Source organism: Elgaria multicarinata, chromosome 2 (genome assembly GCF_023053635.1).
Source record: "Elgaria multicarinata webbii isolate HBS135686 ecotype San Diego chromosome 2, rElgMul1.1.pri, whole genome shotgun sequence".
NCBI lineage: Eukaryota > Metazoa > Chordata > Lepidosauria > Squamata > Anguidae > Elgaria > Elgaria multicarinata.
Genome location: NC_086172.1, coordinates 52,961,482 through 52,987,058, shown reverse-complemented (window position 1 = coordinate 52,987,058; position 25,577 = coordinate 52,961,482). Strand labels below are relative to the sequence as shown.

Genomic DNA, 25,577 nt, shown 5'->3' with positions numbered 1-25,577 from the left:
TATCTTTGTAATAATCTGTTTATTTACAAATGTACAACTTGAGTAGGGTTTACATAGGCACAGAAGTAAGCGTGCAGGCAGGGATAGTAAAAAAACCAAAAAACTAAATGCCAGGGTCAGTTCTTCCAATAGTCAAAATCTAGAAACTGCCCCCTTTTAAGCTTTCCTTTGATATTCCAGACCAGTTTTATGCCATTACTATTCTACAGATTGACACGAATGAAGGTACATTCCAAGGTGGTTTTAGGTAAACAGTCAATTTGCCCATTAAGTAAAATACTTATGATCCACATCAATCACATCTTGTACAAAAGCATATAACAGCCTTCCCCAACCTGGTGCCCCCCAGATGTTTTGATTTCAACTATCATAGGCCCAACCCAGCATGGCCCATGTCAGGGATGGTGGGAATTGTAGTCTGGAGGGCATCAGGTTGGGGAAGGCTGGAACAGAGGATGCTATCCCTTCACTCTGCAAAACAGAGCAGCATATAGCACTGCGTAACTTTTAGACTTGCTATTAAGATATACATACAAACACACACTGGTGTATGCTTTTTCTTGCACTCAGGTAGAAAGTTGTGTGTGCCAAGCAGTCCTTAATCCACTGGTGTTAGTGCTTTGGATAACTTTACCTGTAGAGCTAGAATGACACCCAAAGTCCTTCAGCAAAGTTTCAGAGGAATGGCAGTAAACAGTTTTAAATGAATGTACATAGGTTTTTCCTGTACAAAACTTGCATTTGACAAAAATATACACAAACATGAAAATGGGCTTCTGCTACAAATATAACTCCAAAGAATTGATAGAATTGATTGGTAACTTCATACCCTTACCCCAAAATAAGAGTGACTAGTTGAAGACTCTATGTTACGCTCTCTCCAGGGTGTCTAACTGGCAGGGGGGAGTGGGTCTATTCACTCCTGCTTCATTCCAATCTGAAATACGTAAAGTTGTGCGAGATATCTTTCCTGTTGTCAACGCTGAGGGTCAGTCAGCCAATCTAAGTTGGGCATTGCTTGTCCATTTATATGCATGTTGTTCCCTGAAGTCAATGAAACATAAATTTTCTCTGAAGGATTATGCTATTCACCTCCCTCTCTTTGCCTTTAATTTGTTGCTCCCAAACTGAAAGTGCATGCTAGTAGAAGAATTAAATCTCACTCTTAAAATAAAAATACAGAGACCTATTATCAGGGGGAAAACTCTGACTTTCTTCGGGATCTCTTACACATTACTCTCATACAAGTATGGACGTATAGGGTGCTTAATGCATTTCATTTGGTAACATAGATATATTTCAAACGTCTACACATTTTAGTTAAGCCTTGTATATTTTTATTCGGTACAGCTAAAAAACAGATTTTTCAATGTGTTTCAGGAATGCATTTGTTTGATTACAACCCGCAGATAAAAGAAAAAGAAAAATTCTGTTTAAGATCCAGAGAACCATGCAGCTACCCTGAAAGGGCTTTAGACTTGTTTCTCCCCCTCTCAAACAGCAGTTTCCTTCACTTCATGGCAAACTGCTTTTGGAATTAAGGGGAGTTTCAAAAACAGTTTGCAACTATGCACGTGGAGTTAAGTAAAAAAGTTCAAAGAAGAGTAAAAAACAAAAACCAACCAACCACCATTATTTGGATGAGCACACACCTCTTATATTCAACTAAGTAGCTCTTTGTATTCCAGCCTATAAATTTAATTGATCCTCCTCCTCTCAAACACTGATATACCAGTTTAATGGCACCATTGATACTGCACATACATTTGATAAGAAATTATTTGTAAACATATTTAGGAGATATACTAGAAATCAATGGATAACGATAGATGCCCAGTTTGCTCATCCATCAGATTCCAAGAGTCAAGACTGCTATCAAATGTGTTCTAATTTCAAGACATTTTGACCCAACTACATACCATATTACAGGTTTGTTTGTAAGAGCAAATTAATGGCCTTCCTTTTAAAAAGAAAAATCTGAATAAGGCATTCCTGTTTACCAGGTGCTAGTTAAATATATTTTTCCAGTTTATCAGGTGCTAGTTATATATATATATTGTTTCTAAATTACCCAAAAGTCTGATAAGGATGGTAGGCACAGTGTTCAGAACACTGAAATACTACTTTCATAAAAATCACAATCCTTTTAACGCAGAGTGTATTTTTTCTATGCTATGGCATCTTTTCAACTTATTGTCTCCCACCAGCTTCACAAGATCTGTTACATAAAGTTAAGGAAAAAGAATTTATTCACATCATAAAAACCCTGGGGATTTTGCAAACAAGGGTGGGAAAATTTGTCAGTTGTAATTCATCTGGATTACAGCGTTTCCACAATCCAGAGAACTGCGTCATAAGTAACATGCACTGTGTTTAGATTTCTGTTTCTTTAAGAGGCAGCCCACACGAAGCCATAGAGTAAATGACTGAAGAAATTCCTAGAAAGTTTCAAGAGCAGTTTGCTATATCACTAATGATCTGCTACTAACACTGCTATCTAGATTTTTGGCTGTCCTCTATAAAGAAATAATGGATTTGAGCCAGACTAAGTTTGTTGGACTTAGGTTCCACTGAAATCAACTGGTTAAGTTAGTCATTAAATTTTCAATTGATTTCAATGGGAATTAAGTGCAACTTAGTCTGGATCTGATCATTTTGGTTTATCACAAAGATGCATCCTTACTTCCTCTAAGGGGTGCTCCAAGATATAAGAATCAATTCTGTGAAGTTTCTCATTAGTCTTCTTTTTTCTCTCTTTAGCATTATATACTCTAACATAAATGTTTAAATGGGAATGTCCAAATATAAACCAGGTGTAACTATGCTTTTTTAAAAATTGTATTGCATATTTCAAGAGATTTTCTCAGCCAACACAATAAAAATGTCAACCTTTAAAAGATATATAGGTTTCCCCCCACACTCCCGCCCCGCCAATGCTTTGCAGTTTTATTTTCTTGCTTGATACAGCTACATGCCAATATTATGCCGCATAAAAAGGAAACAAAAATAATTTTCAGGAATTTTACCATCACCATGTGAATAGGATGGAGAATAAGACAAAACACAAATGATGTGACAGCAATAACCCTGTTAGTAATTATTTTGCACAGCCCAATTGGAAAACAAGTTAGGAGTACTTTTGATCCAAAGCTTACTTTCATGGGGCAACATTTGATGTTGTGCAAGCAGACTTCCACTCACACAATGGAACTTGTCTTTCCTGCCCTCTTCTGGTAGGCCCCCGTGTGCCCCAAAACCTGCTCCAGAATTTCCCCCAACTGTCCAGAGATTTGGGTACATGAGTGGGGATGAAACTGGGGAGGGGAAATTTGTTCCACAAGCTGAATCCATTCTGTTGGTGGACTGTCAGAGCTGGACACAACCTATGGGGTTCAACTGAACTAAAGTGGCTTGTATTCACATACGGCCATTAACCAGTTTGCAGATCTCAGAAGCAAAAGTGCTGATAGAGTCAATGATATTTACTGTTTCTCTGTACAGAGCTGAATCAACCTTAACATGAGGTATAAGTATACAAAATGTACAGTACACATACAGGAACATTGTTGCACTTCTGAAGCACATCTGAATAACTCTCAATACTGAAAAGTCAATACCTGTGCCACTGATTTTCTTTTCTGATTTGCTGGAATAATAAAGTCAACGTTTTCAACAGTGTTAGGCTGGAATAATGAAATGTAAAAGTTAAAATTCCTCTTTCATTCTCATTCCACACATCATTTATTGAACAGTCTCAAGTGATTTTACTTTAAAATTAAAGTCAGCTGCAGTATTTAAACTCCACCCCAGAGGAAGCATCTGGGAAGCCAAGTTTGTTTCCTTTCTGTCAGAGGTGGCTTTAGTGTGTTAAGTAGCCAAAAAAAAAAAAAAGTAGAACTCAGTTCTGGTTTTATAAATACAGATAAACCATTAATTCACAGCTGTCAAGATAACCAAACATCCAGCACTTTCTCCTTATAATGTCTGTGCAGAGTAAAAATCATCTGATCTTAAGTCTTGACATCATCCATTCAAGTCCTTGGCACAACCTGTAAACGAAATATTAAAATTAAGGAAATATTATTTTATTTACATGACATAACATTGTAGCAGACTTCAGCTCCTGCCCATTTAAATGCCACTTCAGTAGGTTTTAGATAAGTCACTGCCCTCATCATCAGACCCATAAGAAAAATATGGAGATAGCATTTAGCAACCTTGCAGAAGTGTTGTAAAGATTACTGAAATTGTGTGATGTACTTTGAATACTTAAAATAGGGTATAGAACAGCTATGAATTATTAAAGAGTTGCAATAACCACTTCTGGTTGTTTGGCAAGTAACGATAGATCCAAGATGACCAGGCAGGAAAGCTTTGAGGAATTTGAAGTTGGAATGTTGTTTAAAACCAACTATATAGTTTTAAAAACATTTAGTCCATGAATGTCCAAACGATTAACACATGTGTGGCCGATGAACCAGGTAATTCAAAAATTCTGAGAGCTAGTAGTTTTTGTAGCTTTCTTTGCATGGTTTTATTGTTACTACTACAATTAAAAGATATGTATCAAGATGTCAGCAACAGAAACTACTGCGTATTTTTCTGGAAAGCAAAACAAATTTTGCTAGCCAATGCCTGATCACTCCTACGGCTGAAATCTAATTTAGGTACATCCAAGGGCTGGTGACACACCCAGTGGGATTTCACTTTCTGATATACCAGACTACTGTGCTTTTGAAATTCTCCAGTTTTAGAAGTAGTTTATCAAGAATAGCCAACAAAAGTGCTCCTACTTTTATAGGCAATCTCTGCTATAAGTGTTTAAGTGCAAAGCTTTGCTTACTTGAAAATTTATCATCTGCTTTTCAGTTAAAAGGAAATCTCAGAGCAAGAAATGAAAACATTCAAAACTATACTTTAAAAGAGGAATGGGGAACCTCCTCCAAATCCAGACTCCGCTTTCCTTTCCGCTCTCACCTCACCCATTGTGTAGCAATTAGACTTGGAAAAAGCCTCCCAGTGAAATCAAATGGAGGCTTTTTCTTGAGCCTAATTGGCAGGGGGGAGGAAAATTTAACCCTCCCTCTACCATGTGAACCCCCCCCCATCCCCCTCCACTCTTGTCTTCCTAGCTGCACCCCTGCCCAAAACATACACCCAGAAACAATTAAGCTTTAACTGCCACAACGGGAGGCTTTTTTCAAGTGCGATTCCTGTGCAGGGTAGCACATGTGCACGTGTAGTGGGAGGGAGGGAGAGAAAGAATATGGATGCAGATGAGTAGATTCAAGAGTGTTTGGCCCTGCCCACTGCTTGCATGTCACCCTCAGGACCCCTTGGGCTGAGAAAAGTTCCCTATCCCAGCTTCAAAACATCATTTTAATACTATAATTAAAAAAGAAACTCCTAGTGCTATTTATAATGATAAACATATTTAGGAGCCCTCTTTATCTGATGCCAATACTAGTTGTTTATTCCTTGGTACAGATAAGTGTACAAGCAGTGCAGTTCTGCCTAACCAAAACACTTGTCTCTTCTACTATAATCTTATACTTGTCATTTTTGTGCTTTAACAAGGTACAGAAGCTTTTTTTCATTCTCCAACAACAATTGTCATAAATTTAATACAAGTATGGCCTATATTCAGCTTTATTTCTTTAGCTTTATCAGTTATATAGATGAGGGAATTTAGGTTGCCACCTTCAGGCTGAGAAGCTGCACTTGCCAGAAGTCCCTTACCTACACAACTGTTAAAAAAATGTAAGTGCTGTAATGTTGAAAAGCTAGATCTCTCTTTTGCTTAGACTCTCTTTTGCCCACCACTTCTCCTCACAATTGCCCCTATAAAGCGCTAAGGATGAGTTCTTTAAGACTCCACTTCTTACCTATCCAAATAGGCTTTACTTATTACAAATAGTAAATTACAAATTACAAATTCCTAATTTTCATTTTAATATGTGAGCATGTGTATCATTTTTGAAAAAAAGGGAAAGATTCACTGACTAAATATAGTGGTGTAGTCATATGGGTGCAAATGGGAAGAAATGAGTGTGAGAGGTTTACGTAATATTGCCATCATTATTTGCAAGTACCAGACCCATTCAGAAAAGTATCAATGAACCAAAGACTTACCCCTCGCCAGTAAGAGCACAGCATGCCTGAATGTGCCACTGGTGATCTTTAACTGAGGTTAGCTTCAGAAACTGAGAAATTTCAGCTACCGTCATGCAGTCTTTAACATCCTGTTTGTTAGCAAAGATGAGCAAACCTGCTTTCTTCAAGTCCTAGAGAGGGGAAAATATATTAAATATTTCTCTTAGTTTGGCTTGTTTCCCTGTTATGGGACTCAAGTGGCTAACTTCTTATTTGTTTCAGTTTCTAACTCTGGAGATCAGTGGGTAATTTAAATTTAAAACACAGTAAACCAACAAGATAAAGAATGTATTCAATATTCTGTAAACCGCCCAGAGAGCTCTGGTTATGGGGGCGGAATATAAGTGTAACAAATAAATAAAAATAAATATTTTATGAAAAGCCGGACTACTTAATGAATTAAAAGTCAGCTAAAACAAAAGGTGACCTTCCAGGAGTTCTAAGAAGTGTTCAGTTTCAGACTTGAAAGAGTTTCTAAGGAAAGAAAGCACCACAGACAGTGAATAGATGTAACTTTCAAGAGGGTGCTCTCTGATGATCTTAGGAGACTGTGATAGAATGTCATGGAGGAACCTACATCATGTAAAACCCTAACCTACTAAAGATGTCTGTAGATTAAAAGCTCAATCACCAGCTTTGCGTAGAAGGTAATGGCTAGATGGGCTAGGTTCACCAAGTTTGGGGCTAGAATGCTTTCAACTTGGCCATGATTAGGGGAAGGGGGCCTGAACACAATTTCGTAATTGTGTTTTAAACTGTTGGGTGTTTTACTGTGGTTTTAATTTTTGTGAACCGCCCAGAGAGCTTCGGCTATTGGGCGGTATAAAAATGTAATAAATAAATAAATAAATAAATAAATAAAACTGGTCTGTCTGGTTTCAGGGAATGCTTACCATACTGGCAGCTTGCTTATATTTCCACCCTCTTTTCATCTTTCTAATGCTGCTGCCTTTGAGGATGGTGGGGAAAGGCTGCTTCTCCTCCTCCTCCACTCTCCATTTAAAACCAAAGCTATGATGGCCAGAGCAAAAGCTCCAGCTGCTGCCATATTTCCCCACTCCTAGCATATATTCCCAGGAACATGGCAGCAACCAGCTCCAGCTTGCCCTAAAAATGGGTTGTTTTGTTGCAGCCCTGTAAATTCAGTATATTTTCAGTAATCCAATATTAAAAAGATAGACCTTTAAAATTGACAATCTTTTCATGAATAATGTTTATGAATGTTTATGTCTTACTTTCAAAAGCAACATTTGTAGATTTTTTGCGATGCATTTCTCCCTTCCAACACAGCATGAGGAAAAATCAGAGTGGAGGAAACCATTGTCTTTTTCCCAAATGGGATTTTTTATGTATAGTACTATCAGTTTTACAATTAAAATTAATACAATTTAGGGCACAATCTTATAAATGTTTAGACCGAAAAACGGACACAATCCTATGCAGGCCTTGCATAGGATTGTGGCCTTAGGCTATCTATACCCATTTACCTGGGAATAAGCCCCATTGAACTCAGTGGTTCCTACTTCTGAATAGACATAGAATCATAGAATAGCAGAGTTGGAAGGGGCCTACAAGGCCACATGTATAGCATTGTACTCTTGATCCCATATACCTTTTTTGATGTTTTAAACTAAAAGTCTAGTTAACACATTCACATGCACAGTATTGCTCTTAACACGACCCAGAAGATAAGCTTATATTAAGCTAAGTTGCATTTAAAAGAAGTCAGCTGCACAGGCTGTTCCAATTAAGCTGGAGCAGGAATGTTCTTCAAAAGTGCAAATGTTCTTTAAAAAGCGTATGCTGGGAAGTTAGCCTTCCAAAATATATAAAAAGACTGTAGACAGGCTACGCTAGTGTCATTCTCGCTGCTTGATAATGCCAAGGATTTTCTTTAAAAAAGAGATGATTATCAAAATGGGAGCATAAATGGGAGGCAGAAAAAGAACTTTTAACAACAAAGCATAAGATTACAACATTTTTTAACTTAGCCAAAAATTCCAGCAAGTACTCACCTCATGTGCTAACATTTTGTAAAGTTCTTCTTTAGTTACAGAAATTCTTTCTCTGTCTGTGCTATCCACAACAACTATTACAAACTAAAATAATAAGAAAATAATGATAATAAATGAAGCATAGAACCACAGAACATTGAAAAACTGAAACACTGTTGAGGTGATACTAGTACACATAGTTAAAACTATTATGTTATTGCAGAAAAATCAATGGTTTTCCAATTCCAGATTAATCTAGCATTAATGGAGGCTTCAAGGTTTGAAGTGTGAAGACAATTCACTACAGTCTCAATACTTGTGGTAGTCTCTTCCAGTGCAATCCTAAACAAGTTTATTTAGCAGTAATTTCCACTGATTCAATGGAACTTACTTCCTAAAATTTGTTTAGGACTGCTGCAGTCCCCTCATACTGGATGGTTGCCATGATCCTCCAGGCTATAATAGCATCCTGATCCATTAGAATAACTCAGCCTTCCCTAACCTGGTGTCATCCAGGTGTTTTGGACTACAATCCAATCAGTCCCAGGCAGCATGGACAATGATCAGAAGTGATGGGGGGTTATTTATTTATTTATTGCCTTTTATCTTAATTCCATCCTTTTGTTGATCTAATGTTTAATCCAAATTGACCCCAAAGACTTCGTTCCTGTAAGTGGCTAGTCATTGTGGAATAACAGTAGTCACGGATATACAGTAGGGTAGATCTTCCCTCAAGCTATATTTATACGGCCAGAAGCTGGCCCAAATAGACATGGTCCACAGGAAGATGCCTTTTGTACAATTAATGCAATAAATATTACAATTAGGGGGGAAAAGTTAAAAAACCACACTTTTTTCTAATTGTGATATTTATTGCATTAATTGTACAAAAGGCATCTATAACTGTAAAACAACATTTATGGGGAAGAATCCAATGGGGCACTCACCCCCCTGCTGACTCCCTTCCACAAGCAGTGGGACCCACCAATTACACAAGGGAGATTTAGTGCTTCCTAGGGGAAACGCTGAAAAGTGGAAATGATCGTTTTTGGTAGGAGACAGGTCAACAGAGCTCCCTTATGCATTTCCACTCATTTCAGGTTGCCTTGGAAGCAGTAAACTGCCAATACACAAGTAGTAGGGGGGCACTTGTGCAATGGAATTGGCAGTGCGTAAGCGCCCCATTGGATTCTGCCCATAGTAATAACATGCAACACAGAGAGGAAGTACCTAACATGGCCACTAAAGCTCCATTAATAACCAATCCCTCAATAACAAGGGCATGATACTGCTAAGAAGAGCACTTTTTAATCCCAGTGATTTCAATGAAAGAGAGAGCTCTCTTTTCCATTTTGATGATAAACTGCTAATTTGGCTAGGTTATACCGTAAACTCCACATGAGATTACCTACAGTGACATTACGATATTTTGTTTTAGAGAGACAATAGAATAGAAACTCTTACTTCTGTGTTTGTATAGTAAGTATTCCACGAAGATCGAAGAGATTCTTGGCCTCCAATATCCCACATAAGAAAACGTGTATTATTAACGACAATCTCCTCTACATTGCTTCCTATAGTTGGGGAGGTGTGCACTACTTCATTCATAGAACTGCAAAAAGATAGAAAATATGAGAATGGTGTATTTTTCTCCTTCTCCATGTCCTGTACATATTAATGATAATTATGTAAAAATTTATAAAATAATCCATTCATAGCTTACACCAAAGGTATTGCTTTAAAAATTACAGTACAGAATCTACATATTATAATCCTATGCAAGTTTGGAAGTCAGACCCATTGTGGTCAATGGGACTTACTTTCAGGTAATTATGCACAGGATTACAGCCTCAACAAATTAAAGGCAATCTTTGATTTGTGGTAGCCGTACCTCTCTGGTCAGGAAAAACAATCCTATGAAGACATTAGTACTTCTTGCACTTACTGTATCAATTAACAAAAAAGGCTACATCCGTAAATGTGAGAAACAGAGCCAGTTCACAAGATCTAAACTGTTGCATTAGGGTCACAGTTGCTTTGAAGTAAAAATATGACCTGATATATCCCTAAATACAGACACACCACCCCAACAGCATTTTTATCAAGTTGCCACTACACTACTGCAAAAAATAGAAGTTGGTACTTTGCAGCTATGCTTAGGGGAGCACTGGGTCACATGTTAAGTCTCCATGAGAGTGCAAACTTTGGGAATGGATGAACCACATTCACACAGGACTTTATGAACCAAAGACTCAAATTTGTCAATAAATATTTTTTTCTGCTACAAGTGGCTAATACATTTTACCTAAAAGATAACAATTCCCCCCCCCCCCAATTCCTATCAAAGTTGTTGCTTTTAGGGGGGGAAACTTTAAGAATTTTATTTTATTGGGACTTCTAAATCAACAAAAAACTTTTACATTAATTATCAATTACATTTAAGATAGCATATATTTTTAAAACTTCAGCATACTGGCCTTTTAGAGATATTAAAAGACATGTGAAAAATGGTACAATTTAAGAAAACTACCATATATTGTTAGAAGAAAAAGGCATCCTTAACATTTTCTTTTCATTCCCCATTACAATAACATGCCAGAACTAAACTTGCCAGATAGCACTTTGTAGAACTTCTTTTCCTGATTGGTATAGATTGATTCTGCGATAATGCATTGGAGACAAAGATTCTATCTTAGCTTTTCTTCTATGTGCAAGGTGTTTTCCTCTAAATGTGGAAGCATTTAAGTATGCAATCTCACACATACAGCCTGAAGTAGTATGGTCCAGCAAGAGCTGCATCACTCTCAGTTCTCCTAATCCCAAAATTTGGCTCCAAGTAACGCCAGACCGATAGTAACTTATCCAAAGCAACTGGTAATAATGACATGGGACGTTTCTCTTAGGCAAATATATGATCAGCAACAGTTCCTATGAGTCAGCATATTGCTCATTTTCTTGGGGGTGAAAAGAATACTGTGCACCATTTCTAGCCTGCTGAAAGACCAAAGTGTGGATATTGCACTTGCATAGGGAGTGGAGAGGTTTTATGGTGCAAAGGCATCTAGCCCACATTGTGCCATGTACTGTTTTAAACAGCCATCTCTAGGTTTCCATTCAGCTCATGCATAGAACTTTATTCTGGCAGCACAGAGATCACATGCAGTTCTAAGGTCTTAAAAAGAAGAGAATACCAGACCAAGGCATCTGTTAGTCATGTAATGCCACTACTGCATGTCCCAGTTTAAAGAGCCACCTATTTATTTATTAAAACATTTGTATCCTGCCCTATATCATTAGGATCTCAGGGCGGCGTACAGATAAAAGCATACAGTATAAAACAATATACACAGCTAAAAACAAATTAAACCATGAACCAAGTTAAAACAATATATAATTTGAAAGCAGTAAAAACAATTAAAACAGTTATAACAATGTGCCATCTTAGCGAATTTAACCATTAAAGGCTTTGTTAAAAAGCCATGTTTTTACTTGGCAATGAAATGAAATCAGTGTTGGCACCAGTCGAGCCTCCAAGGAGAGGGCATTCCACAGTTGGGGTGCCACAACAGAGAAAGCCCTCTCCCTTGTCCCATCATAGCGTATGTGTTGCGCTGGTGGGATGCGGAGAAGGGCTCCTGCAACAGATCTCAAGTCTCGGGCAGGCATATATAAGGAAAGGTGCCCCCTCAAGTATCGAGGTTCCAAGCCGTTTATACCTCTTTATAAAGGCATAATAGAGAACCAAGTTTGTGATCTATTCATTTCGAATGTCAACTAGTGTACTGCAGGTGTGAAAGGACAAAACAGCAAGTTTTATAGTGCCATTATATAGATTTCACTCCACTACATTTAGAATACTACGTATGTGTACAGCTCTGGTTGTCATCTCAAACAGGATATTACAGAGCTGGGTGTGGTACGAGGGGAAGGAAGGAGGAACCTTTCCTAACAAAGTCTAAAGAACTATAAACTTTGTTAATAGTATAAAAATATTAAAGAGGGAAGTATGGCAGAGGTATAAAATTCTGAATGATGTGCAGATAGTAACTACAAAAAAAAGGTTTTATCTTATCTTAATACTAGAAATGTGGTGATGGCTATCAGTTTTGACAGGTTTTTTTAAAAAAAGAATAGGAACATTTTTAGATGAAGGTTCTACCAATAGCTATTAGTCATGCTAGCCCTACACATAAAGGAGTATACCACTGACTTCCAGATGCTGAGGACTGTTGATCAAGACCATCAGGGGATGGTTATTTCTTTCATGACCTCCACTGTGTATACCAAGAAGGATCTGGCCCATTGTTGTAAAAAACAGATCAAAATTCATCTAGTTCACCATTCTGATCCAGCAAGGCAATTTTAGTCACCTGTTCATAGCGCTACATACTTACAACTGATAAAGAATGGTGGTTTTTCCTGCATTATCAAGGCCAACAATGATCACTTTGTGCTCTAGGGAGAAAAAATAAACAAAGAGACTAGTTAATCACATGTTCATGTCATACATCCTATGCATCATCATCATCCTATGCATCACCATCTTTTTAATTGATTTGTTTTCATTTGTTTTCACCTTGTGGCTCTTACCCGATGTAAAATCAGGCTATCAATACTCTAAATAAATTCATTCTGTGTCATCTTCCTGCACACAACAGCTATTGTATTGATCACACTATATTATATACATACATACTCAATGTTCCTTACTAGTTTAAGGGTATATTCTGCACCAGATTAAGTTTGTAAATTCTGTTTTCCTGCTCTCAAAGGGTTATGCCATGTTTTCCTTTCACATGCAATGGAGGCACAGCCACCAGTTGGACTGAGCTCTTCAAAAGAGAAGACCATGTATTTAATTAATATTGTGTGAGTCTTCAGAGTGTTCCTAACTATAGAATATATTAAATTTCCAATAATTGCAGAACAGAACAATTGTAAAAATGGCAAGTTAACCGTCCTGCATATAACAGCAGAATCTATACTGAAGTTTTCCATGTGATAATTGCACTGCTGATAGAGTGGTTGATGGAGTGGCATTTTGGGGGGGGGGGATCTGAAGCAGGACAAAGAAGTCGGATCTTAAGTATCTGTGGTAATTGATTAATAGCTACAATGTCTTATTTATTTATTGTGGTAGTGTAAGGTTTCTAATAAGGCTGCACATTTACTCAACATATGAATAAATTAAAGCTTTGTCTCCACCAATTCAATAATAGATATAGCTAAGCCTAAAGGCATGCTTGTTTATTTCTTTAAGCTATTTTGATTTGAAGCATTACTATTGTTGTTTTTAAACTTTTTGCCTTCAGAAAACCTTTTCCACAGTGACTTGTTTCCCAAGGAATTTCATGTGTCTGCCACAGAATATTTAGGCATTTAAGAAAATTCTGGAATATGTTTTAGGGCACATGCAATTCACATTGTAACACTGGCCAGGCCTGTGGAGCTTCATCTCTCACTTCATGGTGAAAATTGAAAATGCAATCTAGAAAACACATATACAATACACAGAGCTATGAACTGCTGTGAAAAAGATTGGTCATAGCAGGCACGTCTTTCAGAGAAACTTATCTGCCACTGAGAAGCATCTGATGTCAGGGTTCTTCCAAACAGTATCTTGAAAGCTACTGCATTACTATAATAGGGAATGCAGAGAAAAGTTCCCTTTCCTTCCAACAGTGGTAGTGGTGTCCTCAAAAATGCACTGGTATTGGGGAAATTTGATAATATGCACTTGTATTAAACTTCAACTGAACAATTGTTTAAAGACGAAGCAACCCCAGTTTTCAATTTTGTAATTTCCTTTAAGCAGCCAGAAACCTAAATACTGGAAGTAACTCCAAATTTACATCATAGTTTTGAAAAGTAAGCAATTTCAGCTCACCCCCTGCCCAAATCAGGACACAGTAAATTCCTTGTTTTCTGACAGATCCATTAACCCAGACAGATCTAGACAAGACAAATCTTAAAATGACAACTCTATTTTTATTTACAATGAGGAAAAGAGCAGTTCATACATAGAGACCAGTTTCCACATATTGGTTTCCCATCCCAATCATGTGTATAAGAAGCTACTGTATGGGGTTGGGCGGGGGAGAGGATAGTAACTGGTCCCTTGGATTTTGTAAACTGTTCTTGGATGAAATACAGAGATATATGACAATACTGAAAGGTAGTTTGCATGCGCTTGCTAAGGAGCCCTCCACTGCTACCCACAACCTTTCTAACACAGGAGTTCTCAAGCTTTGTTAGAGCAAGACTTCTCATGTGTAATCAATACTTTCCTACACAGGTTCTTTGGAGGTTTCATTCAGCGCATTTATTCTCTCCAGCGAACATGGCATCCGTGCAGCCTACGAAATCTTTCATCTGTTCATACTACAGATGAAGTGTCACATAGGCAATGCAATCCACTGAAGATAGACCTGTGTCCACAAAATCATGTATTATATCATAACTCCTTACTGGAGTCTCTGCTTTCTGCATTTCTAGTTATAGGGTAAGTCATCAAATCCCATGCAGACACAGCCAGAGAAGAACATTCTTTCTGGAAGCACTGAATTTTATACTATAGGTTAATCTTCAAGGGGCTAAATAAAGGATGATTCTACTTCAAAGAAAGAAAGAGGCCTTTTGATCCCTTCCAAATGTCTTCATTTACAACTGGCTGACAAACTTTGTGATACCCCAGGCATGAGACTACATAGTTTAAATGAAAAGTGAAAGCTTGGAAAAGAGACTACATGGCTCACATTCCCCAACAGAAGATCTTCAGGAACTTTACACACAGTTATGAGAAGAGGGGAACTGTTTCACCTGGAGCCAACCATCAATATAAAGTGATGATGCACCAACCTTCCTAGGTTAATGATTAGCAGAGAGGAGTGGACGCTAGGATGACTGGACGCTAGGATCACAGTCACAACATCGGGGCATCATGGATTTGTCAAGGAGGAACTTATGCCTCCGCTAGCAGTTTCACAGGTGTTGTAGTGAGGCTTGATTCAATCTGAGAGCCATGCCTTTCTGACTTGTAAAACGTACTACTGGTTAAAAAACAAAACAAAAAATGTTGAATCACAACACAAAGATATTAAATGGTTAACTCAGCAGAAAACTTCTCTAGAAGACTACAACTTGCCTGTCAAGACAACTGTAAATTTTGCATCTACTCAGGTTTTCCTTTAATCTCCTCAAACAATTTGGAGAAAAGAGATTTTAAAATAATGAAGTTCTAAGAACAACCTAATCACTAATAACGATCCTATCTGTAGGTAGATAATCTAGCTGCAGCAATTCATGTCCCAATGACCTCCTGTCTATTTTGATGTGATGTACGGGTGGCTGCCTTTGAAGGTGGTCCTGAAACTTCAGCTAGTGTAAAATATGACTGCAAAACTGGGACCAGGTGTCATATTACACTAGTCCTTTCTCACCTGCCCTGGCTTCCAAAGCATTTTCAGGCTTAATTCAAACTGCTAACTTTGGCCTATAAAGCTCTGCATGGCTTAGAACCAAAGTACTTTACAGAATGCCTCTTCCCATATATACCTTCTTATAGCTTAAGGTCATATACAGAAGCTCTTCTTTGAGTGCTCTTTCAATTGCAGGTGCGAAGAGTAGCAAAACAGGGGGCTTTTATAGCAGTGGCTTCCCGGCTTTGAAATGCTTTTCCTAGGAAAGCTTGCCTGGTGTCCACACAGTTATGTTTTTGGTGTTGGGCATTTCTGTTCTCCCAGGCATTTTAAAATCTACTATTTAAGTCCCTGTGATGTGATTTTAGTTCTAGTATTTGTATCATGTTTTACTATGCTGTGTTGCTATGTGTCCATTGATTTTATGCTGTGCTGGATTTTACTGTTCTATTGCGATTTTGCTTTATATTATGTTCTAATTTCATTGTACAATGCCTAGATAATTTATGAGGCATTTCTAACAAATTCAATAAAGTATTACTTTTTATTAATGTTTTATTCTGTAAACAGAACAGCAATTGAGATGCAGTGAGTACACATCAGCCAGCTATTCTGTTACACTCAAAAGCAATCATACTAGTTATTGCATGACCTACAGGAAACGTGCAACCACCACAGGGAACAGTAGCTACATTTGTCTCAAATGACCAGTGATCTCCTGAGGGAAAGAAATAATGGCTCATTTGGTGACATAAGATGCTTCATTAATCATTCAATTTCATCTGCAAGCCTTAAATCTCTGAACATTTCTTTCCTAAGTCTGAGAATATCTCAGGGGGTTGCAAAAGGAAAAAGTCACTGATCTCAAAAATAAAACAAACCCAAAAACAGTCATGCAGCAAAAGCCAATCTGACTCTCAAACAAGACAGATGCTTATAACAACCACGTGCTGACCACCAAGCATTAACTGAACTAGTAGTAAGAGACATAGCAATTCATGAGTATTTAAAAGTAGTTCATTGGCACTATACACATATGCAGGCTTAATATCTAGAGAACAGCTGGGGACCAGAATTTGCTACCTACCTGACTGAGTCAATGAAGGCTTTCCTTAATATGCAGCCTTGAGTCTCTGTATTTGCTTCTTTTAAAATTTGTTTTAAATGTTTTATTCTGTTTTTTATTTTGTACACCGCTCTGAAATTTTTCAATGGGGAGCGGTATATAAATATTCTAAATAAATAAATAAATAAATAACTGTTTAAACAAAACCCTTATTGCTTCAGTACAAGATGCTACACTCTTTATGCACAGGTACACAGATAAAATTGAACTCTTACCTGCCAAACACCTCTACAAAACCAATGACAGCTCAGCTCCTATTACAGATTTTCTATTAATAATGAGGCAGATACAAGAGAGCTAGCTTTTCAGCTATCAGAACTGGTTTCAGGTTGCTCCTGCTCATAGAGCAGAGCTCAAACCATACAAGGAGCAAGCATGCCTCTGTCTGAGGACATCACAGATGAAAACACAGAGATAAGACACACCAAGACTAACTTCCACAGCCCCCGCCTGTAAAAGGTATCATTACCTGGGAGCTCTTGCCCAGTCTCGCAGATTCTCCTATGGGTCAGATCATCTCTACATTCTCTTCAAGCATCTCTAGTGAGCTTCTCAAAGGTGGTTATGCATTTGGCAAGCAAACACTATAACTTGGCACAACACTGCACAATCAATGAAAGCGGAATGATATTTTTTAAAAAAATAAAAATACCAGACTTCTTGGTTCAGAGCAATACTTATTCACCCCAAACTTGTACATGTTTTAATCTTGTAAATCACCTTGAGTCCCAATACTGGGAAAAAGGCGGGAGATAAATAAATATAATCATCATCATCTTCATCTAGGGAACCAAGTGCTGACACTCAAGTATTGCGTACCTAAACCCAAAACAACCCCCCCAGTTAGACCCATGCCACCAATAGTAATAATAAAATAAAATAAGATTACACTTTTACTTTACATACTGATGTCTTTTCTCCCACTTTCATTCAATCCAACATACCATCACCTCAGACATAATTCTGACTATATTTCTACCTCATGAAAACGTAAGAGCAGCCCTGTTGGATCAGACCATAGGAACACAAGAAGCTGCTTTATAGTGAATCAGACCATTTAGCACAGTATTGTCAACACTGACCGGCAGCAGCTCTTGAAGGTTTCAGGCAAGATTCTCTCATTGCCCTATCTGGAGAAGCTGGAGATTACACCTGGAACCATCTGCATGCAAAGCACGTGCTCTATCACACAGAGCTACGGCCCCTGCTAAAACCCTATCTAGTCTACCATTGTTCCCATAGTACCCTACCAGCTGAATATGGGAAGCTCATAAGTATGACATGAGTGTAGGGATGTACAGTGCTATATATTGCTTCCAGTGTATAGGACTAGTAGTCATTGATAGCCTTATCTTCATGAATGTGTAAAGACATCCAAGCTGGTAGCCATCACTACATCCTGTGAAACTGAAATTCACAGACCAACAATGTACTGTATGAAACACTTTCTTTTGTCTAATCTGAACCTTCCATCATGTAGTTTAACTGGATGAGCCCAGGTTCTAGTAATGTAAGAGAAAAAGAAAAATATCTGTCTACTTTCTCCACACCATGCATAATATATACATCTTGGTCATGTCTCCCCACATCTTGGCAATAAATAAATAAATAAAAGCCTCAAATGTTGTAACTTATTTATTTATTTATTGCATTTTTATACCACCCAATAGCTGAAGCTCCCTGGCCAGTTTACAAAAAATAACTTTTCCTCATAGGGGAATTGCTCCAGCCCCTTGATTATTTTGGTCAGCATTTTGGTCAGCATCTTCTCCAACTTTTCAATATCCTGTTTGTGCTATGGTGACCAGAACTGTACACTGTATGCCAGATGTGGTTGCCCCATAGATTTGTGTCAAGGCATTTGGTAATCTCTTAATGCCTTGATACAAATCTATGGAGTAACCATGACCTGAAGAATCCTTTACATAGAAAGTCATCAAAAGCTCAGGTCACATCAACGTACATGTCAAGTTAGGATTTTGGTTCCAACCATTTTAAGGATTATTCACCCAGTTTGCTCAGATCCTTTTAGAGCTCTTTATAATCAGTTTTTGCTTTTAAAGACACTGATTTCTGGTCATCAGCAAATAAGGCCACCTCATTGCACACCCGTAATTCCAGATAGTGTATGAACAAGTTAAAGAGCATCGTCCCAATACAGATTCTTGGAGGTACCCCATACTCTTTACTTCCTTCTATTATGAAAACTGACCATTTATTCCCTGGCCCTGTTCTTTATCCATTTACCAATCAATAAAAGGACCTCTCCTCTTGTCCCATGACTGCTACATTTGCTTTTGATAATTACACATGATCAACCCTACCCACATGTTTGCTGATACTCTCAAAGTACTCCCTGTCCAGGACTATATAAAAATCACCTCATAACTACCTAAAAACCCCTAATAATAATAATAATAATAATAATAATAATAATAATCACCCTAATAATAATAAATGTTTTAAGCATTCCAATTATTTTATATGCACTCTCGGTATTCTTTTCAACAGGCCTATAAGGTTGACCCAGTATTATTTCTTCCGCCACCCCTGCCCCCATATTCACCTAGTTAAGTTCAGAGCACAGGAAGTACACACACACAAGTTATGTTCACAGTCAGTTGGTCTCTGTGAGAACAGAATGCTGGACTAGTTGATCCCTTGATCTGATCCAGCATGATTCTTGTTATGTTCTTATCTTCTGTTTTTCTTTATGCAGTTCCCTACCTCTTTTGTTTTACAACTAGAGCCAAGAAAGGGGCAACATGAAAATTTCTCTCCCCTCCCCACACCCGGTGTGGATTCTATTTAATAAAATTTGTTCCATTGTCCTGGTGCTCAAGACAGGTGTGCTTCCTCCCATCCAACCGCCAGGCTCAGCCCTGCTGAGCTTCATCAAGGCTGCCACATCACCCCTTGTTCCCTTGGAGGCCCCATCCAGCCATCCCTTCTTCCCTTGGAAGTACGCCCTACTGTCTCCAAGGAAGTGTCCTTAGAGTTATGAAAATAGAAAGCTGCCTTATATCTATCCAGGCCATTGGTCCTTCTAGTTCTGTCTTGGCAGCGGCTTTCCGGGGTTTCAGGCAGCCCTGCCAAAAAGTGCCCAGAACTAAAGCCGGGACCGTTCCCCATCTACCGAACCCCGAAAGCGGCGGTCGTGGTTTGGCTCCACACCCCTCGCTCACAGAACAAGAGCACGGCTGGGCCGTGCCAGCCTCCCCTCGCCTCTTCCTCCCTTCTCACCCTGGTGGTTGAACAGCCTCCATATCCGGGTGAAGAGGATTCCCATGCTCAGGCGGCGGGAGCTTCGGCTGCCTCCGGGCAGCGCCACGCTCCTCCCGGCCTCAGTCTCGGTCTCCGTGCTCTTCCGCCCGGGCTCAGCCCAGGGCGGCTCAATCTCGGGCCCAGCCCCCCGGCAGAGCCCAGCTGCGAGGAAGAAGGAACCGCAGGCGGAGAGGCTCGGACGAAGGGAAGAGGTGCAGGCCCCGCGCCCCCGAGGCTGTCGTCGTTGTCGCCAGCAGCAACGCCACAGCGCGCCCCTCGCCGCTCCTTACGGACATCGCCGCCGGCCTCGCCGCAACTTTTCCTTTTCCTTTTTTTTAGGGCCCTTTCTGACGCTTCGCTTTTCTAGGCCTCAGCGCTCTTAAGGAGAGAGGATGGAAGGAGTAGAATGAGCCCTGCCGGACACCGTCCGAGGGCGAGAGCGCGCGCGCGCACACACTCACTTAGTGACTGACTGACTGGCGCGCGCACGCGTCCACCACTATAAGTACCAACGGTCTATCGCTTTTCCAGTCCAGCGGCTCTGCGCACAGGCAGGAGAAGCGGGCGTGGCTGACATGCAGGAATGGGCCAGCTCATCTAGCTTTGATTGGCTAAGAGGCTCTCGAGGCGCCGTCACTTGACTCAGCCGCTGGCAGGTCCATCCCCGCTAGGTGATTGGATAAAAAGCGTTCCCGGGTGGAATTTATATGAGGCGCTGGCGGCTTTTCCCTCGGTATTGCTGGGGAAAACCGGGAGAGAGGCGACAACGCGGCTGCTGAGCCGTGGGGCGCGGTGGCATTTGGTTGTTGCTCTTTCGTTCAGGATATTTTATATTAGCTTCTGAAACCTCGCTGAGAATTACTAATAGATATAAAAGTATAATATATAGTAAGAAAAAAAGCAGAAGGGAAGAAGTGGTTTTTCCCCCCCTAAGAGTTTATTGAGAAACCAGTTTTTCATGGAGTAGATTGCCGACTTTTAAATTAAGTACTCTTAGCCCCTGAAGGGATATTGCAGATCTGTTTCCTGGATGACCGGTTTTTATTATGTTACTTGAATAGGGGTGTGTGTATATATATATTTTGTATGTGTAGGTCATTTCCTGGTTACCCAATTATTCACAAAAAGTGAATGTGCTCCTGCCTTCCATTCAGTATGCTGCCAAAGAATGCAAAATCACTGGCACAACAGACAATCGCCAGACATGGCTGGCTGGATCATGCTTGGAGTTGTAGGGCTTTTTTCTGTCTAAACATACATAGGATTGTGCTCTAATTTTACTAATATTTACAATTAAATGCATTTTAACACACAGGTGGTGTAGCCTCACTTGTAGTTAGGCCCTTAGTTTGTACTGTAAGTGATAGACTCCTGGTTTAAAACATAGTTTGTGCAAAGGAGTTGTAGTTCAGTAGAGGACGTGCTTTGTATTGCAAAAGTTCTAGGTTCATCCATGTAGGACACTGTACTTATGGAACTAAGACAACAGCAACAATGATACAAATTCCCTGTTTGTGAAGACTTGCCTGTGGAATTATTTCCTAGGTACACAGCCACACTTACTGTTTGTAGGTCCTTCAAGAAAAGCTCTTCAAATTTGGAAGAACACAGTGGAAATCCATGTGTTATCACCACGGAGGAAATGGTGAAGCTTGTCTTAAAAAGGACAAGTCTTTCTTTTGTACCCAGACTGAGAATCATGTGCTAGGACATGCTTGCAGTTTGCCAAGAGAGGCGGTGAATTGCACCCAACAACTTCCAATGGAACTTTCCAAAGCAACCGCCCATCTTGTGTTTTGCTTTGAGGACCTCTTCAGAGCTGTATAGGAGATGAGCAGGTGGACTTTCCAGAGCAGTCATTATTATTGTTTATTACATTTTGATACCTCTCTGGGCAGTTTACAAAAGATTAAAATGTTAAACATTAAAAATAGATATACAAAATTTAAAAAACAAAAAACAGACAGCATACAAAGATAATATCCATATAAAATGACTTTGAGCTCTCAGCCAGGCCTAAAGATAGACCTGGGGATCAATTAAAACTCAACATATGCTGTTAAATGCCTGGGAGAAGAGGAAAGGCTTGACCTGGTACCAAAAAGATAACAGTGTTGGTGCCAGGTGGGTCTTGTTGGGGAGATCATTTCACAATTGGGGAGCCACCACTGAGAAGGCCCTCTTCCTTGTTGCTGTCCTCTGAGCAGGCACCCAGAGGAGGACATTAGATGTTGAGCATAGTGTATGGGGAGGTTCATGTTGGGAGAGGCGTTCCATCAGGTATTGTGGTCCCAAATCATGTTAGGCTTTATAGGTTAAAACCAGCACCTTGGAAACAAACAGCCCACCAATACAGGCGGGCCAGAGTTGGACTTATGTTTGAACCTCTTGGTCCAAACTGGAGAATTCATGGGGCCGAGCAATGTCCCCCAAGCACCACCTTCTGGAGCCAACCCTCCGTTGGAACAGAACCACTGCAATGTAGTACCTTCCACTTCCAACTCAGACAGTCCCAGAAGGATACCATGGTCGATGATATTGAAAGCCGCTGAGAGATGAAGGACAATCAACAGAGTCACACTCCTCTGTCTTTCTCCCAACTTAGGTCATCATACAGGGCGACCAAGGCTGTTTCCATGCCAAAACCAGGCCTGAAACCCGACTGAAATGGATCCAGATAATCAGTTTCATCCAAGTGTCTGGAGCTGGCCAGCAACCACACACTCAAGGACCTTGCCCAGGAATGAAACATAATTATTAAGATTTTTCCAGGTCCAGGGAAGATTTCTTCAGGAGTGGTCTCACTACAGCTTCTTTCAGGCAGCCTGGGACCACTCCCTCTCACAGAGAGGCATTAATCACTTCTCTGGCCCAGCCAGCTGTTCCATCCCTGCTAGCTTTTATCAGCCAAGAGGGGCAAGGATCTAATACAGAGGTGGTTGCACAAACCTGTCCAAGCACCTTGTCAATGGCCTTGAGCTGTGCCAACTGAAACTCATCCAAGAAAACAGGATAAGGCGGTGCCCTAGATACCTTGCTTAATTCACCTGCAATAACACTGGAGTCTAAGTCCTGGCGGATGCCAAAGATTTTATCCTGGAAGTGCCTAGAAAATATAGTGGGCCTCAGATGATTCTACAATGGCCTTGGGGCCTGTTTGTAATAGCCCCCAGACAACTCTGAAAAGCTCCACTGGGTGGCAGATTGATGATTTGATAGTGGCAGCAAGGTGTTGGTTTTTTGCTGCCCTCACTGTCCCTGAATATACCTTGCCATAGGCACTTACCAGTATCCACCTCTGGTTTGTTCTGAGAGGTCCTCAGAATGAAACAGGATGGACAGCAGCTCTGGAGAGTCCAACTGGTCTCTGTCTTACTCTGTGGACCTCCTGGAGTGAGAATAGCGGACGGATGAGCTCTGTGGAGAGGCACAATAACTGCATTTTGCAGCAAGTGTGTGTTTCATTAAAGCCAGCTAAGCTCAAATGTCTGACTCTGTGGGGGTCCTTGCTCAGAGCCAAACATCCTGGGAAAGGTGTCTTAGAAGATTGCCTGTGTTTAAAAATACATTTCTTTGAAACAAGGGATCGATTCAGACATTTACAATATTTTCCACATAATGCATACTGACTGCTTCCAGGGACATATTCACATAGAGCACATAATGTATCACCCCACAACATTCAGACATAAGAGCCACAGTTCCAGACAACACCTTATGAAATTGCAGCAATACATCTCAGTTTGCAGTCTTGCTTTTCTTCTGTTAGGCTAGAACTTCATGTTATGTATCATTCTGTGATACTTTTTTTTTTTTACAGATTCTTTATTTTTAATACAGGGACTGTGGCTGCAATTTGAAGGAATTTCCTTGCACCCCTTTCCTCAGCCCCCCAGCTATTTTATCCTGCTGGAGAAAAGAAACAGATATCCCTGTGTTTTACCTTGCAGTTTAAAGCAGGTAGTGGGAGTGGAACAGCCCAAGGGGGAAGGCATATGAATCTCCTCTCCTGTTGTACTTCAAATGATAGCTTTAATAACTGCATGTTGTAAAAGTGGGGAAGTCTGTACAAATTGTAATGGAGCTCACAAAACGAGTGTGAATACTCCAGCTGGAACAGTCTGTAACTCATTGTTCTGACCAGCAACCACAGATGGAGGGCTTCTAATGCTACCAGTCAAAAGATATTGTGCAGCTACTCCATGTTTCACTCTTTAATGGATTTTCTTTAGTTAAAAAAAAAAAATAGACGTGGGGGGGGGGGGAATTCTGTAGAAATTTTCTTTAGAAGTATTGGAAAACACAGGAGGGCAGCAACCAACTGGAGCATGATGACCAAAGCCAGCCCAACCATGAGGCAGGGCGGAAGCTTCCACCTCAAGCGGCAAAGTGGGTGAATGATGCTGCTACCCCAACCCCCACCAGTAGCGCCTGCTGCCCCTGCCTTCAATGGGTGCTGTAGATGGCCCCACCCACCTCTCTCCTGTTGTGGCATTTGCCATACCATGAGAGCAGAGCTGCCAGGGCTTTCCAGAGCAGTGGCACTGGTGCATGCTCCAAAAGACTCCACGAGTCTCATTCTCCCACTGTAGCAAATGCTGCAGCAAAAGAGCAGCCAGAGGGGTTGTCTGGAGCAGCCACCCGCTCTCTGTTTAGCTCTGAGCACGAGTCAGAGAGCAGTTGGGCTGGCTTTCTGGAAAAGCGCATTGGAGCTGTGCCAACCACTTCGTCCAGCCGCATGGCTTTCCATAGAACCGATGTGGTGGCAAGGGGAAGAGAGGGGTTGTGACTGGTAAAGCACGGGGGGGGGCACTTTCATGAGGGCTGGAGCCTGATTTGCCTTCCCAGGCTCCCCCACCACAGGCCTCACCCCCATGGGTGCTGAAAGGAGGGGGGACGGACAACAAAACAGCAGCTGCAACTGCTACACAACCCCAAAAGGGTAAATCATTAACTTGTAAAAAAACCAACAACCTAATTTCACTGTCTTGGGCACCATTTTATTTATAAAAAAAGGTGTTTTAAAGATGTATGTGTGTTCCCCTAAATTTTGGTCTGTGCCGAGGCAGGCAACGACGTTTGGATACCTCATAAAATTCTATGAATGAAACAGGGCAACTGCAATTCTATGAATGAGTTAGGGCAACTGTACTCACCTGGAAGTACCCCAGTATCTGATCCATGGGGCTCACAATTTGAGCCTGTTAGTTTCCTTCCCAAGCAATACACGAGAGACTTGTGACCACCTAATATTTTTCATATCTATTCCCAGGTAGGAAGCAAACATTACAAAGGCACCTGGCATACTTCCAGACAGAGGGTTCCTAGTACTACTAACAATCAAAAAGCATTGTTAAGAAGAAGAAAAACATTGAAGAAATGGTGGGAAAGCATGGGAGGGCTCCAAATAGAAGATCTGGACTTATGTCAAATTCTGTGAACAGGAATCTTCCAAGGTTCCTGATGGAGTCCCTGTTCCTTGGCACATGTAAATCTGATTTCTTCACTAAATTAATGGAGAAACCTGTAGTGGAGAAACCTGTAGTTGCTTCTGTAGTGCAAGCAAGGATATAGAGTAGAGCATATTATGTGTGATGATATATTTTTAGCATTTTCTTTTAT

At 40.2% G+C, this 25,577-nt stretch overlaps 1 protein-coding gene and 1 long non-coding RNA gene across 2 annotated transcripts in view; both read right to left on the bottom strand.

Moving 5' to 3' along the window:
* Nucleotides 1–20,415, bottom strand: ARL5A (ADP ribosylation factor like GTPase 5A). Its single transcript, XM_063116552.1, has 6 exons — nucleotides 19,935–20,415; nucleotides 12,542–12,602; nucleotides 9,612–9,759; nucleotides 8,169–8,252; nucleotides 6,133–6,284; nucleotides 1–4,049 (listed from the first exon to the last, which is right to left on the bottom strand). The coding sequence occupies exons 1-6, from the start codon at nucleotides 19,978–19,980 to the stop codon at nucleotides 4,001–4,003; spliced, it is 540 nt and encodes a 179-aa protein (XP_062972622.1). The 5' UTR covers nucleotides 19,981–20,415; the 3' UTR covers nucleotides 1–4,000.
* LOC134392314 (uncharacterized) overlaps nucleotides 1–25,577 on the bottom strand; it is a 401,291-nt gene continuing 375,714 nt past the window's right edge. The window contains exon 2 of the long non-coding RNA XR_010025041.1: nucleotides 1–335. This is a non-coding gene — a long non-coding RNA (uncharacterized LOC134392314). The remainder of the gene's footprint in view (nucleotides 336–25,577) is intronic.

What these genes read in the sequence shown, in the direction of transcription:
- ARL5A (XM_063116552.1), bottom strand. Translation starts at nt 19,980, where the DNA reads ATGGGAATCCTCTTCACCCGGATATGGAGGCTGTTCAACCACCAGG. An exon ending in GAGGCTGTTCAACCACCAGG is followed by an intron (nt 12,603 to 19,934) that starts GTGAGAAGGGAG and finishes TTTTCTCCCTAG; the next exon opens with AGCACAAAGTGATCATTGTT. An exon ending in ACCACCATTCTTTATCAGTT is followed by an intron (nt 9,760 to 12,541) that starts GTAAGTATGTAG and finishes ATCTTTTTGCAG; the next exon opens with TTCTATGAATGAAGTAGTGC.